At 45.2% G+C, this 13187-nt stretch overlaps 1 protein-coding gene across 3 annotated transcripts in view; it reads right to left on the reverse strand.

The window, feature by feature from the left end:
• ADCK1 (aarF domain containing kinase 1) overlaps nucleotides 1–13187 on the reverse strand; it is a 79577-nt gene that overhangs the window by 45773 nt on the left and 20617 nt on the right. For all 3 annotated transcript variants that reach the window (XM_065685960.1, XM_065685961.1, XM_065685962.1), the window contains one exon: nucleotides 1550–1753. In XM_065685960.1, coding sequence (XP_065542032.1) covers nucleotides 1550–1753 — 204 coding nt within the window. The remainder of the gene's footprint in view (nucleotides 1–1549; nucleotides 1754–13187) is intronic.

The following is a 13187-nucleotide window of genomic DNA, read 5'->3' on the forward strand; positions in this document are numbered from 1 at the left end:
GTCTCTTTAAAATTAAATAATGCCCAGCACTGCCCGTGTGGGTGAAGTGAATGCTAAGAGGGAAGGCTGCTGGAGAGACTGGATCTGAGCTGCCTAACTTGGAATCAATGAGGCATAGAGGGTTCATCTAGCTCCCAAAAAGCTGAAAGACACCACGGCATATCAGTGGCAGCTGAATATGTACTTGTGAGAAAAGAAAAGGGCCCACCTCAGAGCACCAGCCTCAGCCTCTGAGCCACCACACAAACTGAGCCAGAGATGACTGCTGTAGTAACTTTATGGGGGCTAACCTTGGGGTGTCTTTCTGTGGCCCCTCTGGAGGGGAGGATGGAGGCCCATGGAGCAGCAGGGATCTGCAGGGAGCAGTCAACCTGCCCTGCTCCATCTATCCCCCGAGTACCAGATGGTACCAGCCATACTACAGGGATGCAGTGCTGAGAGAGAGAGAGCATCTTACAGGTCAGAGACTGATATTAACTCTGCCATTAAGCTGCAGGGAAATACTGCCATTCCTGACTAGACAATACCTAGACCCTTAAACTATGCATAGGCAGAACAACCCTGCACAAATCTGCCCATAATATACCCACTAGAGTGCAAACACACCTCATGTTCCCCATACTATGTTCTCCTTACCACACAGTCAGACAGCCCAGAACAACTCAAAACAGCCCCACATACCTCTCTATATAAGCAACAACAGATGTACACACTGTTTCCCTTCTTCAACCTCCTGTCTTCCTCCCGCTCACATGCACCTCCTCTACCACTGCCTTTGCACACTGTTGCTTCCTGTCTCCATCACATCATGTCAGTTGTGATCCTTGAAATGCCCCCCCTCAACCTGGACTGGAGTGTGAGGGGACCATCTTCTTGTAAGGGTCAAGATGCAAAGTAGCAGGACATCCTCTCTAAATACTGTGGTTACTTGCCTTATATCTAATGAACACAAGCACCCAGCTCTGATATCAGTGCTGTGAGCTGCTGAGGGTTAATGGTGACACAAACTCCTAGGCTACTGCGTTACCTGACTGCAAGCACTGAAAGTGATTTATGCCATTATTTTCTTTGGGGGTTAATTAGGGGCTCGAGAAAGTAAAGGGCTGTCAGTGCTATCTAGGATTAGTCTAGCCAAGGGAGAAGAGTCATCCCTCACAGAGCTCTGCTAATATATCTTTGTCCTGAACTTCAACACCTCCAGCTCCTACCCCTCAGTGTTGCAAATGGCCCTCCACCCTGAAGTCCAGCAAACCTGTTAGTCTTGGCACCAGCCTCTAGGGTATGCTGCTCTGCTGAGTCTTGCCATTTCCACCTGGCAGCTTTCATACCCTTAATCTTCTGTTATCTTCTCTTTTCCTTGGCTTAACAATAATGCCCATCAATGGACACGGAAGATTTGCACGGCATTCTCCCAGTGGCAAGGAGAAGGTGTATCTCTCCTTGACACCTCTTGCAACTGAGAGCCACCAGGGACCTGCTTACTCCTTCCTCTAGCTGCCCAGGGCTTGCTGAGGTCTGAGAAACCAACAGAGGCTGTGGTTGCCCCTACCTCTTTGCCGAGATCCTCACGGATAACTTGCTCAATCTCCTGCCTGGTGCTCTGTGGTGCCTGGTTGTGCAGCACTTTGAGGGTGCGGGTGTATTCCTCAGGCAACAGGTAGTCAAGTGCTCCTAGGTGCTGTCCCACCTTGATGAAGGTGCCTCGGTTGACGCAGCACAGCTTCCGGAGGCGCTCAGCGGAGCGCAGATGCACCTGAAGGGAGACCAGAACATCAGCCAAACCCTTTTGCTGTCTGTAACATGCACACACCCACATAGGTACCTTTTATTTGTCCAGTACTTAAACAGACCAGGGATTTCCTTTCTTGATTTTGGGCACCATCATCTAATGTGTCAGGTAAGCAATAGGTCTCTGGCTGGATTTAGAGACGCTGAAGCAGATAAGGACAAGACACTCCGGAGTATAAGGGGCTTCAGCACTTGTTTGTATCGGATCCAAGATCAGTGACAGCACATTAGGTTTTAGCTCTGCCCATCCTTGCACAGAATATGATGTCTAGCCATAGGGCAGCACTGGTTTGTCACTGTGATCCACTGCTACAATACACAATTTGTCAGGACAAAAGTCAGGACTACAGCCATGTATGTTAGACTCTCAGTATGAGTGCAGTGAATTCAAGTGAGAAGAAAAGTACAGGTACATCCCAGAAACTTCCAGAAGCTTGGAAGAAGAACCCGTTAAAAATCAAAACTACAGATGTCTATTTGGCAATGAGGACAGTACATAGACAGTCCTCCATTCTCCTCAGCTCACTCTGACACACACAAGGGAAAATTGCATCCCTCCAGTTCAGCCAGGTCTTGGTCTTACTGCTTACACTGCCAACAAAGTCTGCAATGACAATGATTTTAGCAACCAAGAGTTAGGAGACTTGCCAGCTTTGTTCATATTGGCCAAAATGCAGCCACCAAATGACAAAATCCATCGTCAACCACTTGCCTGGTCTGGATTTCAGCTCCTGAGGTTCATTCTGCCTCTCAAGAACTGACCAGCCACCACATCCTTCAGCAACAATGATTTATTCTGCCTTTATTACTCTCACTAGAAAAGCTTCCTGCCAAGGACACAGCTATACTCAATATTCTTTAACAAACTTCAGGTAAGTTTGCCCTAATACATTATTAAAATCTAGGCAAATGAATGACAAAAAAAATAGCTCCGCACCCATCTCCTGTTAATGCCTCACACCTATCTGCATAGACACTCCCGATTCTGCGTCAGAAAGTCACTGAAGATCAAATCATGTGCCTGCAGACCTTATCTGCCCAAGATCCTGCTGTGAGGGACTCCACCAAAACATGCATCAACACTACACACACACACACATTTAGTGGCCGTCTTTGCCCTCCATACAAAGCAGTGCCGTGTTACGTCACAGGACTGGGCAAGTGTCTTGCATTTGGGAACACGTCAGGGGACAGACTGGGTGCTGAGCTGCATGTGCACAAAACACAGGCCTATGGTAGTGTGAGGAGAAAGCCTAATGTGCAAGTCTCACACTCAGCATGCCAGACTTGACAGCTTGCTGCACACATACACTTTCCTAGGAGGGCATGCATAGGCAACCATGATCCGTGCAATGTGAGTCAGCTTCCCCCTGCATATTGCCTGCTCAAAAGCACTCGAAAATACATAGGCAATGAGCATGCCTGAAGTCTCTTGTATTATTGTACTGCATTTTACACACCAGCTTTAAATCTCCTGCTGTAACAAGCAAGCCTCTGCCCTGGCTGTTTCCCTGCTCTCCTCCCCTGTGTGCAGTGGTGACAAAAATCAGGCCAAAAGGGGACAAGGAAAGGAAGCTGCGAAAGAGAACAAGAGCAAGAAATCCAGGGAGGCAGTAATGGGATGAAAGAGAAAGGCAGTAGGAGGGAGGGAGCCAGAGCAGCTGGGTAGTTTGTCACAGCACTGGGAGTGCAGCCCATTACAGGGAAACAGCTTTTATGTAGCTCCAGTAATCACCCTCTGCCTGCTGCCCTCCAGCTGTGGAGGAAATCACCCACCAGCAGCGACAAGGAAGGGGAAGGGAAGCGGTGGCCAGCCACCCTCCTCGGGGCATTGGACAGCCACAGCCCATTGCCCTGAGCAACCAGCATCAGGAACCCACCACCAGGACACAGTGGTGAGGCTCCTTGCAGATGTGTTCCAAAAACCCCAGCACTGAGCAGGTACCAGCAGAGCCCTGCAGCCTCCCCCAGGCACAGCAGGAGCCCATCAAATGACCCCAGGCAGTGGCATGACTCAGCAGAGCAGTGGCAACCCCGGGGCTGTATGTGCTGGGCATGCAGCTGGGCAGCCAGCTCGGTGTAGAGGTGCTGGCTCCAATGCACCTACCACACCACAGGGATCGCAAGGGAGACAGAGAAAACAAGATGGAAAACCCTGGTAGCTGAAAATGCAACTGACTGTAGACACACTTGGATGTAGGGTGTAACTTCATGTCAGTTACTGCTCAGAAGGAGGCGGAAATAGCCTCTCCTCTACCACAAGGAGAGGAAATTTTGGCCTTCCCAAACTTATCCATCTTGTAGAGGACCCAGCTGGCCTCATGGACACAGCAGCCTTGGCCAAGAAAGACAAAAGCATCCTTACAGAAGGCTTCAGGAACAACACAGAACAAAACGCTATGCACAGCACCATCCACCATGCTCTCACAGGTGGCTTGGCTAAAACTCCTAAGACAGCTGCCCTGGATGGCTTTCTGGACCAAGGAATGCCAGCTCCTGCTTCTGCTAGAGAGACAGAAGACGACCAGGTAGCTTTTCTCAGGACAAGGAAATCTATCTGCAGCCCTACAGTTTACAAAACTCTAGTCCGTATTAGAGGCAGAAGTACAGTGAGAACAAAGCAGGATGATGAACGCAGATTCCAAGGTCTCTTACCAACCAGATCAGGAATTTTAGCAGAAATATGTTCATAACGCTGTCTATTAATTGCCTGTATCTCCCCAAGCTAGGTCATGGTCCAGACGCAGCACTTGTTTCTCTGATAGGCGACCTTCTCCTAGTCACAGGCAAAGTAAAAGTGCCACATTCCCACTCCTGTTGTCCAGTGCTGTTGACCCATGTGTCTATCCTACCTTGGAGAAACTGCAGGGTGAAGAGAAACCCCCAGAATTGCTCAGAGCTTTTCTCTGAGAAATCTCACAAAATGTTGCTCTTTGCTGCACAAGCAATACCTGAAGACTCTTATTATCGGGGAAAAGAGCTGGGAAAAACAGCTAGTTAGACACGAAGCTGCTTGTCTGCATCATGACTAAACGTACCCTGTAGAAAAAGGAAGCATTTCATGTACTGAGGATTACCAAGAATAAGCCTCCCTCAGGAAGCACTTCAGATCACAAATGCTGTCTGGTGTGTGTACATGGTTCTCCCCTCAGTCCACACGGACATCTCTTTCTGTGTCATTCCTTTCCCTTAAAGTCAGCAGGACAAATTCTCCATTGGCTACTCGTGGTTTATGTAAACCCTGGGTAGATTGGGATTAACACTGATTATTAAAATCGTTCCATGTGGGTCATAGTGAAAGTAACAACTGCTAGGTATGGAGAGGAGGCATCTCTGGGACAAAGCACATACTCAGCTATCATGGAGCTGCAAAGGGACATTTTTTATTTTACCCTTGGTGTACAAGCAGATGTCTTCTCAGGTCATTTTGATGCTTCTTAAGAAGCCTTTACTCACAGAGACCTTGGCAAAGAATTGCTCTTCAGAGCACCAGGCGTGCAAGTGTCACAGATTAGCAGATGCTAACCTGGTTTTAAAAATAAAGGAATTAATTCAGAAGAAAATAAATACCAAAGTTAAAATATAAGGGTGAACACTTGAGTACCTGGTGACATACCTAGTGACAGAAGGGCTCAGAAAGGCCACTAGAAACAGTAAGGTAAGTGGCGGAAGCCACTAGTCATACGAAAAAGCCCTCGGAAAAGTCATTCTAACCCTGAAAGGCATATTCATAGCTGGCAAAACATGAAATGAGGATTAGGAATGCAGAGAAAAAAAAACTGATATGCAATTAGTCAAAGACATAACAAAAAAGTCACCAGAAATTCCTGGTGATGAGTACTGCCTCCAGGAACATTGTGAACACAGACATCTCACAAAGGACATCAGGCTGGATTTCACCCAGAGCTCAGGGCTAGAAGAGCTGTCCCTCCTCTCACCTTCATACCAGACAGCATTCTTGTACAGATGAGCAATAACAGCTCCACACCATGTGATGCCCACCCATGAGACCTAGCAAGAGAAAGGAGGCACCTTCTCATGACACCACACCTGCAGCTCTGTGTCCAGCTGTGAGGCCCCCAACATAGGAAGGATGTGGACCTATTAAAGAAGTCCAGAGGAGGGAACTCAAATATGACCACAGGGCTGGAAAACCTCTCCAGTGAAGACCGGCTAAGAGAGTTGGGCTTGTTCAGCCTGGAGAAGAGAAGGCTCTGTGGAGACCTTAAAAGGGGGCCTACAGATATCTGGAGAGAGACATTTTACAAAGGCATATAGTGATAGGAGAGGTTTAAAGAGAGGAGATTTAGATTAGATACTAGGAAGAAATTCTTTACTGTGAGGGTGGTGAGACACTGGCACAGGTTGCTCAGAGAAATTGTGGATGCCCCATCCCTAGAAGTGTTCAAGGAAAGGTTGGATGGGGCTTTGAGCAACCTGGTCTAGTGGAAGTGGGGTTGGTACTGGATAATCTTTAAAGTCCCTTCCAACCCAAACCATTCTGTGATTCTCCTGCTGCAGTCAATTCCCTGCATGGGGCAAGATGCTGAGGAGAAGCCTGCCCATTGCTACTTATAATGGAGATACACTCTCCAGGACTGCATTTCAAGAAAGAAATCTCCAGAAAATATGTTGGAAACTTTAATAATATAAAAAGTATAGATTAATTCAGAAAGCAGCCAAGATACTAATAATTATTATAAAAATGGGATCGCATATTAAAACTGTCAACTTCCAGAGGACCAAAGAGGAACAAGCGTTGCCCCATTTTTAAGAAAAATCCACAGTAATCTAGGAAATTACAGTCCTGCAAGCTTTTATTCTGTATCAAATAAATTAGTCGAGACGATAATTATAGAGAGTACTAAAAATCATCTAGCTAAATGTGGTATGACGGAAAAAAGCCAACAGGGATTTTGAGAGGAAAAAAATAATTCTTCACCAGTCCACCAAAATACTCTGAGCATGGTAATGCAATAGCCAACAGAAGAGAAAAGGGAGATAATTTAATGAGACTTTCAAGTGGCTTTCAATAAATTCCATAACAAAGGGTGAAAAGAAAACCGAGTAATTACTGGAGAAGATGCAAGAACATCACATGTTCATTTTACCCCATTCCCAGCTCAGAATTCCCTCTCTGCAACACCAAGCCCAGCACTACAGACAGCACCAGTGAGAGACTCTCTAGTTAAACCAAGGCTGCTTTTACCACAGCTTCATTTCAACCTGCTCTGAGCTCTTTCAGACAGAGTGATACTGCAGAAGCCGTGTCTATGTTACCACCCACAACATTGTCACTTCCAGCAAAGCTGAACTAGCACTGGAAACACTGAAAAAAGTGATGAAAAGGGAAGCAAGTCCAGGTAGCGCCCATGAGGCAGAATGGGCTGAAATGGGTCGTCCTGCATCACTGTCAGAAGCAAACAGCAGACTGCCCCATTACACTCATTCTTATACCAAGGTTTAACTTCCCTTAATTTCCCTTTGCTAGTGATCTGGCAAAGGAGAAAATGGTGCAGTGACAAAAATTCCATGAGATGCAACAAAAATTATTCACCACTATGGAGAAATAAGTTCTGCCAGGTCCCTACCAACGACAGGTGAATAATCAGTAGTCTGGTAGATCACCCTCAGCATAGATGGCTGTAAGGTTACACATACTGGAAGGTGCAATTTATCCCACTGGCACATGCTGATGGACTCTAAATCAACTGTAGCCACCCAACACATGCATCACATCGTTGTGGATGGCTCAGTGAAGGCACCTGTTCAATGCACAGTGGGGATCAGAGAAACCCGAACAAGCTGTTTGACTGTGTTAAGAGAGAAAAAGAGAAAAACACTACCAAAATGCCACTGTATAAATTGAAAACACAACCTCACCTTGGATTCTGGACATCCCATCACAAAAACAGGTACAGTTAAAAAAAAAAAAAAAAGAAGATAGAGAAGGACAAGGAAAATATAATCATAGACTTGAAAAGAGTCTATAAAAAAAGATCTGAAATGTTCAAGGACTGTTTAGATTAGAGAGAACTGATGTATAAGAGATATGAGTGATATGAAATAATGAAAATAAAACCTCCCATTCCTAGTTCCAGCCTCACAAAACAGGAAATAACAAGACATTCCACAAAACAACAGCCTTTTAAAAGTGGTGTATTTTTTACATCCCATTTTGCACAGTACAGCATTAACCAGTGGCCACTCACTGTCAGAGGACAGAGAAGCCAAGAGTTTAATGGAATTCAGAAAGGCTTTAGACATTTATGATAGAACAACCATATGAAATTCTATATGGAGCTTTCCATCTCTAAAAGTGCTTTTACAAAGCTCTTTACAAAACTCAGGATCACTATCCCCCCCCCCCATTTTACAGATTTGTAAGGACATTACATGTAATAAAATGTCTAAAGGACTTTAAACACTCGTGTTCAAGGCATCAAGACAAAATTACCCTATTGATTGGCCACAGTGAGAGACATAACGCAAACAGGGTGCATCATTAAAATCTTTAAAGAACTTATTTGGTGTATTCAGCTCCCACATTCTGGTTAAATCAGTCACCCCTTCTGCTGAGGTTCAACCTGCTTCCAAGGATCTTCTGTATTTACTGAATTACCTGCCATTGCAAGGACTTGGGACATTGGTGATGGACTCTTGCTTTCCTCCCACGACACAGCACAACTGCTGCTTATGGTCTTTCATATTAAGCCTCTGGGATGCTGGGAAGTATCCTGGGGAACACAGCGTGTGGAAGCATCTCAGGCCTATATGCTGTCAGCCATCCTGGATAAGACAGCTCTTCCAGGAATACCTGCAGTTGCAGGAGACTGGACAGAAAGAACCAGGCTGTCACCTGGATTCCATACAGAGGGAAGAGAAGATGTCATCACACCTCTGTAGTGGATATCCCTAAAATACTGTAAGTCAGGGAGGGAGAGAATACGCGTCAGAGACGATAGAAGAGGAATCTGGCCACAGCCCTTTCCCACCCCAACAATGACAGGGCCATACGCACACAACTGGTAAAACTACAGAACAGCTTTAGATAACCTAAGACACCACAAACCAGAGAGGAATGAAAGGATGCCCACCTCAGTGGACAGTGCCACTACCACACTGACAGACTGAAATCAAGTGCAATGCCAAAAGACCAGTGAAGATGTTTAGGAAGGACATAGCTACTGGTAAAGTAAATAGGGTTCTTGGGTGTTTTAAAAACAGCAAGAGAAAACATAGAACCCATTGCAATGACAGCATACTTGCATCTAAGGGGCTGTTATCTCTTTCAACATATTTATATAAGCATACAGTTAATATAAACTATTATAGCCTTCACTATCAGCTTGGTAATCAAACTGACTGACAGCAGGGATGCTGCAGGGAGACACACAACTCTAAATGGAATTGTTATTGTCTCCTTTTTGTATTATCTTTCCTGCCTACCTTTTACAAAATCTCATTCCTAGGCACACCCGATATTTCCCATTCAAATGCTTCCTTACACTAATACTAGCTGATCATACTGCTGATCACGGACACAACCTCGCCTTTGGAACTGGTGCAATGTACCCCACTATCTAACAATTCATTATTTGTGTAAATGAGGTACAACATTCCTAAAGATTTACTTATGGGTCTCTGTCTGCCCATATGACAGTAAGGCACTCCATATGTGTCCCCTTATGCAGGAACATTGTTACCTTTTCGGACCCATACTTTTTAGTTTGCTCCCCCTGGTGCAAACCCTGGTTAAAAAGGTATCCCCCTAATTCTCAGGTTTGACTTCCATAGCTCAAAATAGTTCTAGCAGAGATCAAGATCCTTCAGAAATTCTACCACAAGTTGGTTGCCACTGGGACAGCCAGGAAGTGAGAAGGGAGCTTTATAGCCTAACAAAGGATAAAGGACAGAGATGATTCCCTAGATTAAAGTGACAATTTCTTAGCTTCTCAGTTTCACAAATACAGGAACAAAAAGTCACACAGCTAGCAGGATGGCCAGTGATGTCTGTACAAATGGAAGGATATACACAGTGAGTCTATGTCAGGCAGCTGAAATCTGGTGTTGGTGCTGTGGCCTTGCATCACCAGTGCTGAAGGCAGCTGAAATTCAAGCAAACATGTTTCATGATTTGTGCAAAACCTCCCTGGAGATCATGAGAGACTTTTTCCAAATCCAGGTGAGCCCATTTCATGTTTACAGACATGCAAGCTCCCACCCTCCAAGCCATCATGCACACACGAGCACACAAAAATATTGATCCCTATCTACACTATACATGCTCCCACATTCTTCCTACTAATACCCTGATTCACAACATGGTTCCTAATAATCCGTACACGTGACTAAGGGGTGGCCTAGCAACAAACCCCTAGTTTGAGGTGCCACTTGGTTGAGGAAACATTTACACTGGGCTGAAGTCCATCTCTTCAGCCAGTCACTTCCCAAGTTGCTTTAGAGAGGAGGAAGCAGCATTGCTCAACCACAGCACAGAGCACCAGCAGTCACCTTGCTGAATCCCGCCTTTACTGGCTAGTGCATACACTACCAGCACCAATCACCTGCTTGAGTTCCGTCTTCATTTTGCTCCAAGCTCGGTCATTTGTGCTCTGATTATCTCTCATTACTGACGACCTTGCTGTAATGAGTTTTAATCTGCCTCGTATTAATTAGAAACATTTTCATTAGCCAGCTCAATTTTAGGTAAATAGCTAATAGAAGCAACTGAACTGCAATTAGTTATCTGTAGGGCAGTTTAGGAGAAAAATCAGAAGGGAACAGCTGTTTCCCCTCTAGACACCTCCGTGATATAATGCACTGTTCTGTCCAAGTCTCCTGAGCAGGAAGAACAAGGAGCACAAGGAAGGGATGGTAACATGCTAAAATAACTTGAATGTACCACTTCTATGGCTATTACCTATCTATTCTATAGCATTACATATCTATTCTCTCTCACTAACACTTTCAGATCAAACTGCTGAACACAGGAATCATTCAAACCGAGTCCTTTACACCTACAGACATCACCTCCAGTGAACAAGGTTCTGCTCTTGAAGCTGTTTTACCCTGTGACTGTACAACAGCTCCTTCACACAGGCTTTTTTAGGGGGACATGTACACTTACCTGAATGGTATTTACACATGAGGATCAGCTCTGATGTGCAGAAGAAAGGACCAGATGTATGTATACACAGATGTATACTACTTGCAAGTCAGCAGATTTCCAAAAGTGCCTTCAGTGCCTTATTGTCCTCATAGAGCTGGTGTACAAAGAGATCTGTTCTGCGCTTTGTTGCAGAGAACCCACGGAAAATAGGAAGTAATTCAACAGCACACTGCAGAAGGCACAGAGACATTTACAGAAGCCGCAGTGAAATTAGGCACGTCTCGATCCATTGATCACAGTGCCTGCAGCTCCTGTTATAAAGGCAGGTGAAATTATAATAGATTTGACACAGCATCTCTCAAAATCTTGCTAACAAAATTAATTCAACTCAGCCTGGATCAGACTGTGTGAGATGGCAGTGAAAACAAGCTGAAGGGCTGTAAACACACCATCTTACATGCCCTTGTGTTTAGCCGTAATGGGGGGCTCCCAGCCACCAATCCTATTAAGCCCTGTTTTATTTGCTCTTTTCATCTGCTTTAAGAAAAAGATCAACCAAGATGTGTGTTACATTCAGGAGTGTTCCCTAAACAGGAGCTGCTGACACACCCTACAGAAACCATAGGCTATTGACTGAACAGCAAGAGACAATGTTGTGCAGCAAAGATGACCTGAAAGGAGAACACTCCTAGACAGCTGTGTCTATGGGAAGTGAGGTCTGTCCTGGGCCATGGGGAGGGTGGGAAGAAGAGCTCAAACAGGACCACAGTAGGAAGCAGGTCTCCTTGAAGCTCATACAGTTATAGCTACGGAGGAGGCTTTGCATGAGGGAGAGGGGTGTAGAGATGGTCTCTTCACTTCCAAAAAGTCTGAAGTCCCAGATAGAGCAGGGAGAGCAAAACAAATAAGGATCAGGAGCCACTGCAAGACAGATCAATCAGTATGGCATAGAAGAGAAAGAGTTTCATGATTTCATAATAAAACAAGATGGTCCCAAGAAGACCTGACCTGGTCACATTTTCCAGCTACTCAAGACATCAGACACTGTAAACACAAAGCGAAACACACAGGGTGTTACTAGGGTTAGTGAGGAGGTGGGAGATGAGATTAAATGACTATCAAGGGAATCTGTTCAATGAGGATGGATATCTGACAGCCTCTTCCTTTAGTCCCCACACCCCATCCTGCAATAAAAAGGAGCTGGAAAAGCCATGGACTCCACAAGAAGCACCAACAAACAGAAGACACACTGAAAAAAAACACTGAAAGTTGAGGTTTACCAGGATGGATGGCCCAAGCACTGAAGGAAAAATGGAGAAAGCTCAGCTAAGTCTCATCTAGTTCAGCATCTGAGGGTCAAGACAGGGTAGCTTCACACAGTCTGCTCTCCTAGCATGGGTGTGCATGGAAGAAGAAGCGCAGAGGCAGCCACTGTAGCTGGAGGGGAGAAATAGTCACATCCACTTCGTCAATGCCGAAGAATGCGGGCTGACATTTTTCTCTTTCTAACAGTCGAATCCCACCCTACCAGCTGCACGTCACAGCTGACCTCCAGTCAGGACCTATCTGAGTCAACATCAGATGGCTAAGCCATGCAACAGCAGCTTCTCCCCCTTGTACATACTCAACTTCTCGCCTGGCAGGTGACTCCAAGGCTGGGGAGCGAGCCCCCTATCTCACAGCCACACAGATGGGCACTAGCATTCAGCTTGGTCACAGAGCCCAGAAAGAAGTGTTTCCATTGCAGTCTCTCTAGAGATCTCAATATAGCCCCTTACCAAATGGACAGAGGCAGATTCCTTTCCCCTTCTTTAATCTGAGAAGCTCTGACCTTTAAAGTACACATCTCTTCCCACAGGAACAGGATGCCTGAAGAGGAAAGAGACAGTAACACATGAAATACCTAGAAGTGATTAAATTGGATTGACGAGGAAGTCAGGAAAGATAATAACCATGGGATTATGCTGTCAATTCCAAAAAACTGCAGTGACTGTCATAGCAGCACATCCAACAGATAGAGAGTGGCTGCGGTGCCAGTAAGTCATCATCAATGGCAAAGCACAGTTCTATTTTCAAAAGTGCCTATGTTGGAAAAAAAAAAAAAACCAACCAAAAAAAAAAAAAAAACCAACACAAAAAGTGTTCCCTCGTTACTCAGCAGGTCTATTCCCTCCTGGGTATCAGTCAGAGTTGCTGACTTCAGTGAAAAAAAAATAAAAATAGTAATAAAAAAAATAAATAGCTATATACATATAAATACATATATATATATATCCATATAGTGTGC

Source organism: Lathamus discolor, chromosome 6 (genome assembly GCF_037157495.1).
Source record: "Lathamus discolor isolate bLatDis1 chromosome 6, bLatDis1.hap1, whole genome shotgun sequence".
Taxonomy (NCBI): Eukaryota; Metazoa; Chordata; class Aves; order Psittaciformes; family Psittacidae; genus Lathamus; species Lathamus discolor.